This window comes from Camelus dromedarius, chromosome 1 (genome assembly GCF_036321535.1).
Source record: "Camelus dromedarius isolate mCamDro1 chromosome 1, mCamDro1.pat, whole genome shotgun sequence".
Classification (NCBI taxonomy): Eukaryota; Metazoa; Chordata; class Mammalia; order Artiodactyla; family Camelidae; genus Camelus; species Camelus dromedarius.
Genome location: NC_087436.1, coordinates 73,787,281 through 73,799,968, shown reverse-complemented (window position 1 = coordinate 73,799,968; position 12,688 = coordinate 73,787,281). Strand labels below are relative to the sequence as shown.

At 37.5% G+C, this 12,688-nt stretch overlaps 2 protein-coding genes across 2 annotated transcripts in view; one reads left to right on the top strand and one right to left on the bottom strand.

Annotated features, from left to right (window-relative positions):
• Window positions 1-12,688, bottom strand: part of ART3 (ADP-ribosyltransferase 3 (inactive)) — a 112,913-nt gene that overhangs the window by 83,952 nt on the left and 16,273 nt on the right. The window lies entirely within an intron of this gene.
• Window positions 10,147-12,507, top strand: CXCL10 (C-X-C motif chemokine ligand 10). The gene is made up of 4 exons (XM_010983050.3): window positions 10,147-10,286; window positions 10,812-10,938; window positions 11,168-11,257; window positions 11,720-12,507. The coding sequence occupies exons 1-4, from the start codon at window positions 10,226-10,228 to the stop codon at window positions 11,754-11,756; spliced, it is 315 nt and encodes a 104-aa protein (XP_010981352.1). The 5' UTR covers window positions 10,147-10,225; the 3' UTR covers window positions 11,757-12,507.

Sequence of the window (12,688 nt, the reverse complement as noted above, 5' to 3'; positions counted from 1 at the left end):
TTGAAATGTTGGCCAGTGAAAAATTCATTTAGACTTGTTAAAATATCTTTTTAATAATCTGTCATCTTTAGAACATCCTGAAAGGTGGATAGGTTAGGTTTTATAATGCATATCTGAAAATAAGAAAACTGAAGCATAGACAGACCTAACAATCAGTTGAAGATCACAGAGCAAGTGAGAGACCAAACTATATACTGCTATTCCTAGATTCACAACCCATTTCATCATCCCTTCAAGTGTGAGAAAAGCAAAACGCTGCATGGTGTAAATATGCATGCAAACAGAAGTCATTCTCAGGCTTTCCCAAGCATGATGATTTTTAAGTATATTTCACTCACTTTGCCCTGGCTGTGAATGATGAGACACAGAGGTAACCAAAGTGTGTAGCTAGTATTACCACACACTCTTAGCTAAGGGAATCTTTGGCAATTCAGTAAAAACCATGAAAGGCAAAGCTTTCCCCCTCTCCCATACTTCCAAGGTGTACTGTACATCAGCTGAGGGGATTCCCAGTCTACAGAAATCACTGAACTCCTTCTGCTCACTTTTTAGGAAATTTCTTCTAAGCACAGTAGTTTCTCGGAAAGCATTTTTTTTCTGGGTCTGTAATAAGTCTTGTTAGGGCAGACTGTTTCTTTTTGGCCTGATGCCACAAAGTCTTAAAGATAAACCAACAGCAAAGGAAACTGAAACTAAAGATGGAGTATTTCCTTAATTCTTGTTTTCTTTCAAAACTAGACTCAGATCAGTGAATATTAAGAAAGTTAATATATCAAAAGCTTTGCAAAAATTGAAATACAAATTTTAAGAGTTATAATTTAGATTTCCATTCAAATGATTCACATAAGGTTGGCTGTGGATGTAACAAGTAATAGTTGTTTTGCTATTGTCTCTAAAGTCTGATTTTTCTTTTCTGAATTCTCCACATTGACCACTTACATTTCTCTCCTGAGCAGATCCCCATTCAAAACAAGAACAGTCCTTTGTTTGGATTCTGTTTTTACCAGAAGACATTCTGATTACTCATTCAACTTCCCAGGTTCTCTGATAATGGGAAAGGGTGACTTGGATATCAGACGCAATCATCCTACTCACTGTAAGGTCCTCATTATAAATGAATAAACTGTCTTTTTAATTTGCATGAGTCTCTTGTAGATTTCTCTTGTTGTGGTTGCACAACGATGTGAATTAACTCTTTGAGACCGTGTTTACCCTGGATGATTAGGAAAAAATGAGAAGTTCTGGACCTGTAAAACTGAGGACCAGATCCTTACAGAACCCTAACAAGGTATTACCATCCCAATGAGGCTGTACTATTCTGCCTGTTTGATTGGCATCTCTGTATACCATTTTTTGTGGTATTTCTTGAATTGCGTATGATCTCCCTTCCTGGCCACTTGTCTAAGTACAATTCACATTTAGAGGTTCATCTGAGTATTTTTGGTCTTAATGAATACATTCTCCTGTGAACCCCCATATTATTCACTGTCTATACCATTCACTTGGCACTAATCATACAGTTGCTTTTATTGATATTTATTGTTTCGTATGTGTCAGTGTCTCTATTTAGAATGCAAGTCCATCAAGGACAGAAATTGGATCTTATCCTTCCTAGCATTCCCTGAGAATAGCTGTGGTTAGCTTGGTTCCCTACACAAAGTACACAGACAGTAATGAGAATAAGCACAGCTCTCCTCATTCTTCTGCTTCCAATACTATGCACAATCACATAGATAATGGGCACTGAAGAGATTTGCATTCCTTCATTCATTCAATGCATAATTACAGGTGCACCACCCTTTGTACATTTATATTTACCCCACAGTCCTAGGAATGAAGATTCTGGCCAATAGCTAGCTGAGAATATCTGTATTGACTCTATCTATTTGAATCTATGCTATCTTCTGGGGAAATTACAGTTTTCTTAGGTTAAACTTAGTTCCTAAAGCTAGAGAAAACAGTAATACCCATATCCTAATGTAGAAATGTGATGAGTCAGTGGAAGTTCTTTTTGAAGATGTGTAATTCTTATTTATGCTGTTTCTTAAAGTCTGAAAAAAAAATTTATACATATATCCATCCATCCAATAGTTGCTGGATACCTTCCATATGCCAGGTGATGTTTGAGTTGCTGGGGATGAGCTGTGAATAAGACTGATGAGGTCCCTGCTCTTTGGGGGCTCACATTTGTGTGTGAAAAAATAGACATTAAAAAATGAAACTAACCAAATTTTAAGAAAGTGAAAAATGTCAAAGAATTAAAATAACATCGTGGCTGCTCTAGATTGTTTGGTAAGAGAAGATACTATTTAGCTAAAATCCAAATGTCCAGAAAGAACTACAAATGCAAAGAATAAGGGAAAAAGCATTCCAGATAAAGAAAATCCCTAGTGTTAAGGGCCTCTGTGACTGGAGTATAGTGGCTGAGAGGGAACAATGTGAGATGAGGCTATAGAAATCAGTAGCAGTCAGATCATAGAGGACTTAGTAAAACAGGATACAAAACTGGACTTAATACTAAATATAACTAAGTTGTTGAAGGGCCTTAAGCAGATGAGTGGCATGATGACTTATGCTTTAAAAATATCACTCTGTTCTACTATAGAAATCTAAGAGAAATGAAAGCTTATGTCCAGAAAATGATTTATACAAAAATGTTCATAGAAGCCTTAAATATAGTAACTAAAATCTGGACACAGTTCAAATGACCATCAACAAGAGAATGGATAAACCAACTGGTATGTTTGTGTAATGGAATACTATGCAGAAATGAAGAGGAAAAATTACTGATTCACACAACTACACAGATGAATCTAGAAAACATTATCCTGAACAAAAGAAGCCTTGCACAAAAAAGACAAATCTACGTGAAGCAAAAGTAAATGAGTGGTTACCTAGGGCTGGGAAGAGTGGGAAGTTAGAAGGTGATGGCTAAAGGATGTGGACTTTCTTTTTGCAGTGGTGTGTTTTTTAAATTGATTGTGGTGATGGCTGCACAACTCTTTCAATACATTAAAAGTCACTGATCTGTACACCTTAAATGGGTTAATTGTATATTTGTAAATTATATCACCATAAAGCCATTTTTTAACAAACAGAGAATTATATGCTAGGAAATATCTGTTTAACACAAAAGCCAGTAGTAACAGAGGAACAGAAAAGCAGAAAAGACAAGACATATAGAAAATACAAAGCAAAACGGCAGATTGTGTGGGTGAAGCCGGGTCCTGGGGTTAGTATCAGACTACTGGCAAGCAGAGCTGGTTCCCCAAGTCTGGTTACAAGGCCTGGGAATCCTAGAGCTCATTTCAGAGTGTTGGTGGGAAGGCTGGTTCCCGACACAGTTGGGTATGGGCCTGGGGTGTCCTAAAGCTTGTGTCAGCCTGCTAGTAGACAGGACCAAGGCCCAGCTGGTCCCAGGGTAGGGTCTGGCCCTGGCCTGCTGTGGACAGGCCGGGTCTACAGGCTGCAGGATCATAGTTTTCTTGTCATCTGTTGTCTGCTCCCAGGTGAGTGAGGCTTGTTGAGAGGCTAGTGCAGGCTTCCTGGAGGGAAGGGCAGGTACCTGCCCACTGGTGGGTAGAGCTCGGTCTTGGTCCTCTGGTGGGCAAGGCCATGACCAGGGGCATGTCTAGAGGCAGCTGTGGGCTTAGGAAGTCCTCAGGCAGCCAGTCTGCTGATGCGTGGGGCTGTGTCCCCACTCAGTTAATTGGCCTGAGGCGTCCCAGCACTGGTGCCTACAGGCTGTTGGGTGGTGCTAGGTCTTGGCACTAATAAGCAAAGATGGCAGCACCAGCATCAGTATTTATGCAGTAGGATGTTCCCAAATATGGCTGCTACCAGTGCTGATGTCCCCAGCATGAGCTGCAGCCACCCCCCACCTCTTGTGGAGACTCTCCAAGACCAGTAGCTAGGTCTGGCCTAGGCTCCTGTCAAACTACTGATTTTACCCTGGGTCCCAGTACACATGAAATTTTGTGTGTGCTCTTTAAGAGTGAAGTCTCTATTTCCCCTAGTCCTCTGAGGCTCCTAAAATTAAGTCCTGAGCCTTCAAAGTCTAGTGCTCTGGGGGGTTCATCTTCCTGGTGCCAGACCCCTGGGCTGAGGAGCCTGACATGGGACTCAGAACTCTCACTCCTGTGGGAAACCCTCTGCAGTGTAATTATTCTTCAGTTGTAGGCTGCCCACCCAGAGGTGTGGGATGTCATTATATTGTGAGTTTGCCCCTCCTACTCATCTCATTGTGGTTCCTTCTTTGTGTCTTTAGTTGTAGAAGATCTTTTCTGGTAGGTTCCAGTCTTTTTCATTGATGATTGTTTTGCAGATGGTTGTGATTTTAGTGTGTTTGTGAGAGAAGGTGAGCACAGGGTTTTTCTACTCTGCCATCTTGGCCCCAACCCTCCAGAATGGATTTTTAAAAACATGATCCAACTGTACACCTTTTACAAGAGACATAACTTAGATTCAATGACACAAATAGGTTACAAGTTAAAGAATAGAAAAAGATGTATCACGCTAACAGTAACCAAGAGAGCTGGAGTAGACAGATGGTACACTTAACAGACGAGACAAAAAATTATTAGGAAAGACAAAGAAGGATAATTTATAGTGATTCAGTAAGTTATGGCAGTTAAAAATAATATAAAAACATTTGGATGGCATGTATATTTCTGATGAAAAGAACAGTTGAGTACGCTGATGAATACAATCGAGGAGTTGTCTAAGCTGCAGAAATAACAAGCTGCTGAATGATAAGATCTACTTGTGGCATTTTAAAAACTGCAATAGCCCAATTCTTAAAGAAACAAAATTTACATATTTTAACACAATTAGAATACAAATATCATAATTAAGAAGAAATAAATGTCTATTTCCCCCAGTCACAAACATCCCAGGATATACAACGCTCAATCTAATCTAAAACAAATTCAACTGAACAGGCTCAGTTTCAGGCAAGAAAATTACCTTCTAAAAATACTGTAATAAACATGTATCTATGTGATTGTTTTCTGGCTAACACATGTGTACATATATATATATACTATAGCATTTTCATTTCAGTATGAAATTCAGTGTAAAATAGATTCATCTTAAACCTTTTCTAAGTGTTTAATTACTGAGGTACCAGAATAACGTCAAAGATGGCCTCAAACAATTAAGATGAGACAGAATGGTGTGAGGGAGTAATCTAACTTCATTAATTTATATGCTACTATCGAGTTTTCCCAACACCACTTGCTAAAGAGACTGTCTTTTCTCCATTGTATATTCTTGCCTCCTTTGTTGAAAATTAATTGACCATACATCTGTGAGTTTATTTCTGGGCTCTCTATTCTGTTCCATTGATCCATATGCCTGTTTTTATGCCAGTACCATGCTGCTTTGATTACTGTAGCTCTGTAGTATTGTCTGAAGTCTGAGAGGGTTATTCCCCCAGCCTCATTCTTTTTCTTCAGCAATGCTTTGGCAATTCTGGGTCTTCTGTGATTCCACATAAATTTTATTATTATTTGTTCTAGTTCTGTGAAATATATCCTGGATAATTTGATAGAGATTGCTTTAAATCTGTAGATTGCCTTGGGTAGTATGACCATTTTAACAATATTGATTCTTCCAATCCAAGAGCATGGGATACCTTTTAATTTCTTTAAGTCATCTTTAGTTTCCTTAATAAATGCTTAGTAGTTCTCCATGTATAAGTCTTTCACTTCCTTGGTCAGATTTATTCCTAAGTATTTTATTGTTTTGGATGTGATTTTAAAAGCAACTGTTTCTTTATTTTCTTTCCTGTTATTTCGTTGTTAGTGTAAAGAAATGCAACTGATTTCTGTATGTTAATCTTGTATCCTGCTATCTTGTCAAATTCTTTTATCAGCTCTAGTAGTTTTTGTGTGGAGCTTTTAGGGTTTTCTATATATAGTATCATGTCATCCACATACAGTGACAATTTTACCTCTTTTCTTCCAATTTGGATCCCTTTTATTTCTTTTTCTTGCCTGATTGCTAGGACTTCCCAGACTATGTTGAACAGAGGTGGTGAGAGTGGGCATCCTTGTCTTAGTATTTTTAGTGAGAAGGCTTTGAGATTTTTCACTGTTGAGTATTATACTGGCTGTGGGTTTATCATAAATAGCTTTTATTATGTTGAGATATGTTCCCTCTACACCCACTTTGATAAGAGTTTTGTCATAAATGGGTGCTGAATTTTATCAAATGCTTTTTCCGCATCTGTTGAGATGATAATGTAGTTTTGTCCTTCCTTTTGTGGATGTGGTGTTATCACATTGAATGAATTGCGTATGTTGAACCATCTTGGTGTCCCTGGGATGAATCCAATCTGATCATGATGTACGATCTTTTTTATGTGCTGCTGGATGCTGTTTGCTGAACACTTCCTCACACCAGACACAAAAATAAACTTAAAATGGCTTAAAGACTTAAATATAAGACAAGACATGATAAACCTCCTAGAAGAAAATAAAGGCAAAACATTCTCTGACATAAATCTCAGCAATGTTCTCCTTGGGGCACTCTACCCAGGCAACAGAAATAAAAGTAAAAATTAACAAATGGGATCTAAAACTTACAAGCTTTTGCAGAACAAAGGAAACAATAAGTAAAACAAAATGACAACCTATGGAATGGTAGAAAATATTTGCAAATCATGCGACTGACAAAGGTTTAATTTCCAGAATATATAAACAGCTCATACAACTTAATAACAAAAAACCAAACAACTCAATCCAAAAATGGGCAGAAAACCTAAACAAGCAACTCTCCGATGAAGACATACAAATGGCCAATAAGCACATGAAAAAAATGCTCAATATCGCTAATTATCAGAGAAATGCAAATCAAACCTACAATGAGGTTATCACCTCACACCAGTCAGAATGGCCATCATTCAAAAGTCCACAAATGATAAATTCTGGAGAGGGTGTGAAGAAAAGGGAACTCCCCCTACACTGTTGGCAGGAATGTAGTTTGGTGCAGCCATTATGGAAAACAGTACGGAAATTCCTCAAAAAAATAAAATTAGACTTATCATACAATCCGGCAATCCCCCTCCTGGGCATGTACCTGGAGGGAACTCTAATTCGAAAAGATACATGCATCCCAATGTTCACAGCAGCACTATATACGTTAGCCAAGACATGGAAACAACCTAAATGTCCATCGACAGATGACTGGATAAAGTTGTGGTATATTTATACAATGGAATACTACTCAGCCATAAAAAATAAAATAATGTCATTTGCAGCAACATGGATGGACCTGGAGATTGTCATTCTAAGTGAAGTAAGCCAGAAGGAGAAAGAAAAATACCATATGATATCACTCATATGTGCAATCTAAAAGAAAAGTAAAAAAGAGGACACTAAAGAACTCATCTACAAAACAGAAACAGACTCGCAGACATAGTAAACAATCTTCTGTTACCAGGTGAAAGGGGGTAGGAAAGAATAAATTTGGGAGTTTGAGATTTGCAAATGTTAGCCACTATATATAAAAATAGATTTTAAAAAACAAGTTTCTTCTATATAGTGCAGGGAACTATATTCAGTATCTTGTAATAACTTCTAATGAAAAAGATATGAAAGCAAATTTATGTATGTATATTCGTGACTGGGACATTGTGCTATACACTGGAAATTAACACATTATAACTGACTGTACTTCAATTAAAAAAAAGAGAGAATGGAAATTGGAAATCAAAATCAAGAACAATGTTCTCTCTGGAGAGGCAGCATAACAAAGTTGTTGAGAAAATGGACTCTAGAGCTAGAGTTACTGGGTAACATAAGTTACCATTTAAGGATTAAATAAGTTAACGTCCATAAAGCACTTCAAACAACACCTGGCATATAGTTAATGCTATGAAATATTTAATTAAAAATCAATTAAACTAATAAGAAATATTTTCTCATTAATAACAGAACACTGGCAGGCATCTACCTCAACTCTCCTTTTACTTTACTATATAGACAACATCTTAGCTGAGAACTTAGATACTAACAAAAGTTAAATTACCATCATGTATTTTTTTATTGTTTAATACTGAACTGTTCAGTTCAATATTCCATCCATGATGTCAGACACTTCCCGGAAAATGTTTGGAATTTTTATTCACAGTTCAATTTTCATTCTGCACAAATAGCTATGGGAGAGCCCTTCCACATCACTGTCTCTCACAAAACTTTCCCTCATCAGAAGAAAGCCTTTTTGCTGGGTGAAAGTCTTCTGGGTTCTATGAGCCTCTGACTCACTTCCCTTCCTTTCGTCTTTCCAGTTTCCCCACAGCTAAATCCACTGATTTACCAAGCTTAGCTCTACAGCTCTACCTCAGCCTCTGGAACAGACTGGCCTGGGATTTAACACCCCGGCAATTTCTGTCTGCCCCATGCAACAACTCACTCACTGTTCTGATGAAGGAGTTTCTGCATTTGAGGTTTCAAGTCTTTTGTGTGACCAGTTTACAGATACGGGTTTTATCTTGGCCTCAATGCCACATTTTAGGTCAGTACCTGCCAAGTACACTAGGCTAAACCTAAGATGGAAGCCCTGCCTTTCCCTGAACTATCTCTACATTCCTGCAGCCTAGCTGACTCTGAAAAGACCTCCCTGATATTTTGCTAGGTTCCAAGTATCACCTGCATTTGATTTCCCACTGCAGGGTAATGCCTGCATTTGGAAAAGTATATCATTTTATACCCTGTGTTGCCAAGCACTTGCAAAGAACACAAGGAGACTGTATGTCCCTCACATATTGCTGAACTTCTAACACATTATATTAGATGGTTATCACCTACTTCTTAGTGATGCTGTCTGCTATAAATAATCAGCCACATACTACTGAAAGCTAAGATAAGAAATCAAGTTTTGCCCCTATTTGTCTCTATTTGCCCAGTTGAAATTGTGCTTAATTATACCAACGTTACCAGTTCAAAGGCTAACACTTTTTTGCCATTGCTTTTCATGTGACATTCTCTTAGAGCTATACCCATCTTAAATCAACCTCTCTGTTTCCATTCTGTTCTCCCAAGGTCTGTCTCTATTTTTGCCCCTCTTAAATTTATTTCCTCAAAAAGCATCTTCCATTTTTTTTGCAGTGACCTTACTATAGCTACAAACCCTTTTCTTACTCCATTCTGGATGTTATCTTATCATGCTGATGTTTTCATTCAGGGACTGACTGTACATGAAACTTGTTTACTAACATACCAGAAATTAGATATCCAAATGAACAGCGTTCTCCCTTGAAATACTTATGCTGAAAGCTATTGACTTATCCTAATAATGTTATGAACAATCAGAGCACTTCTGAAATTCCCTGAAATTTGCCAGTTCTGTATCTCTGTCCTTGTCCAAGAAGACCAAATCTATTTCTTTGTAAGTATTTGATCAAATACTGCAATGCCTGGCTAAATTACTATCCTCCAAAATTAGATTTACCTCCAAAGAATGAAAAATTGCTATTTCTGAGGAATTTTTTAGAATTACCTAGCCTTTGAAACTAATTACCAAAGTTTAAAATAAATGTTGAAAAAGCATCATAGCTAGAATAAATGAATGGCAGACTTCATAACATAGTTATCTAACATAGTTATCTAACATTTAAGATTATTCTTTCACACATAAAGATAATTTCCTATCTTCTTACAGAGTTATTGTAGGGATAAAATGAAAAAGTATATGATATCTCTGAAACCCATAAAAAGTGAATAAATGTAAGATATTCATGTTCATGCCTTACTGCTGCAAATTCAAATGGATTCAAAGTAAGTATTAAGACTTACTCATTTTGGGGACTCTGACTTAAGGATTATGTTGACAGTTTATTTTGCAGGAGGTGCAAGGTAAGAATCCAAGTTCTATTTTTTTTTAAATTATTTCTGTTTGCAATAAAGTTCTGTTTTTCAAGAAATTCACGTTTTGGAAAGTGAAACCTAACTCACTCTCATTGAAAAAAGGGAGGTGAAGGGAAATTCCATAACTCGGAAGCCACAATAAATATAAATAATACCTCTGATTCTGCAACATGGGACTTCCCCAAGGAACAGACAACAGGCTTTGCCGAGTCAACTGTAATGTTATCCAATCAGAGTTAGAGAGGGAACGTGACTTTGCAAATAAATACTGCATCCTAGCCCCACATTTTCTGAGACACTCCTCAACTCCTCAGACATTGTGAGCCTGCAGCAGAAGAACTTTCAGTCACGGCACCATGAACCAAAGTGCTGTTCTTATTTTCTGCCTTATCCTTCTGACTCTGAATGGAACTCAAGGTAAGGAACATCAAGGGATGTTTAATTTGTAAGATCAGAAATAGGACTGGGTGTAAAGTCTATAAATATGGAAATAACTTATTTGCAAAAGTTTTACAACCTTCCTATAAATGAAGGGTAAATGAGCACAGATTCCTTCTAGTCAGAGTTTACAATCAGAGAAGCAAGTACAATGGAAGAGAAGGAGGAAGGTGGGAGCAGAAGAGGAAGAGGGATAGACAGAGAAAATGGGAGGGAATGAGGAAGGAGAATGAGACAGGTATTTCTTCAGTAAACTTAAGTAACTATATGACCTGGGCTCAAGGGTATAATCTTACAATCTACAAGAGGCAATTTCATTCTTTCAGAGAATCAACTAATCAGTCATACAGAGCTGTGTTAGTATGGGATCATTCCTTCTCAGATTAAGTGATTATGTGACTATATGGGGGTATAGAGTCTGCTGCATACTAGCCAATCCACATCAAATGCCTAAAATGAAAACTGTGCTAATCTCCCCTGCTACACCTGTCTCTTTTCCTGCAGAAATGCTTCTCTCCAGAACTTCACGCTGCACCTGCATCAAGATCAGTGATCGACCTGTTAATCCGAGGTCCTTAGAAAAACTTGAAATGATTCCTGCAAGTCAATCTTGCCCACGTGTTGAGATTATGTGAGTAAAATTGCACCTAATGATCACCTTCCTGGTTGTAATCATATATTAAATATGTAATGGTGATCACAGTAGATCAGTAAAGGGCTTGTGATGACTCTAAGACTTATGTATAGCAAAAGGAAACTTCTACTGTGAAACCTAAATGTCTGACGTTAAAACTGTATATTCCATCTGTTTTATTGGCCCAACATTGTTTCAAATATTTTCCCTTTATTTACTTCTATAGTGCCACAATGAAAAAGAATGGGGAAAAAAGATGTCTGAATCCAGAATCTAAGACCATCAAGAATTTACTGAAAGCAATTAGCAAGCAAAGGTAGGTTTGCTATTGCTTGTAGAACTGCTCTTTGAGAAATGTCAATCTTGGGAAGTTAGAAATATTTGCATTGGGCTTTCCCGTGGAATCCTTGGCTTAAAATAATATTACCATCATGCCCTCCACTACCTCCATCTATTTTTATACTAAGGTGCCATCTTGTGTGGTATCAAAAGCTACCTTGATTACCTGTCTAGAAGTGTCAATAGGTCACTTCAACCTTGAGGCAGAGCTATAACTATCCAAGCAAAGATGCCAAATTTCCCCCAAGCCTTTCCTGGCCTTAAAAAGGCAGCCCTTGTAACCTACATAAATTGTGCAGCAGCAGGAAAGCATACCAGATTTCACCTAAGTACTTGGAATTACCTATGAATTCAGTGTGTTTCAAGCAGAACTCAGATTGTTTCAGAAAGAACTCAGACTGAAGTCAGAGTCTTTTACACCCTCTTTCTCTTCTTACAGGTCTAAAAGATCTCCTCAAACACAGAGAGAGGCATAATCACTGCACTACTGATAATGAAGGACCAGAGAGAAGCTACCTCTGACAACATTTCCCTACATACAATATACATGAAGCCCTAAATGTCCATGGATTGCAGTTCTCCTAAAAGGTGACCAACCACAGTCACCAAATTAGCTGCTACCACCCCTGCAGGGCAGTGGATGGTTCATCATTAGTACTATACTATAAGCTATGCTGAGGCGCTACACTCTTAGTGAACATGCCAAGTCCTAGCCCTCACCTTTCCTATCTTCTAAAGGTTATTACAGGATCCTTCCAACTCTGGGCTTATTAGAATTCTTAGAATCTCAAATAACTAAAAGGTATTCAATCAAAGCAATAATACAATACACTTTTTAAAGAAAGATCTTTACTCTGTGGGCTTCTACTGCCATTCTTTCAAGGGGCCCACATTCTTCTGGTGGTTATACACACAATACACAGAAGCAGCTAGAAATATCTGGAAATGTGAAAACAGTATTATTTAGTGAAAGACTATACAATGTAGAATCCTTAGGTGTATGTGTTTCTTATATTGTTTTCAGTGTTTATAGAATACATGTAATAAAGTACTACGATGGGAGAAATTTTCAAATTTAGATACATGTTCTGCACATTATGTAAGACAAATGTGATGGATGTTTTTAAAAAACAAAAATGATGTTCTCTCCTAGAAATATTAAGAAAGATTATTTAACTGCTTAGAGACCAAAAAACTAATAAAGTAATTATAACTAAGATGAAGTGTCTGGTGTGTCACTTGACTGGGATATTTACTTCATAAAAAGTTTGGATTGGAGAATCCTTAGCCTAGAGAAGTAGAGGATGGGTAGAGGACAAATGAGTCTGAGAATTACCATATTCCTTCTAATTATAGTCTCTTAAAAGGGCCATCATTTGGCATAACAGAGGCTTGGCTTGAGCTTCAG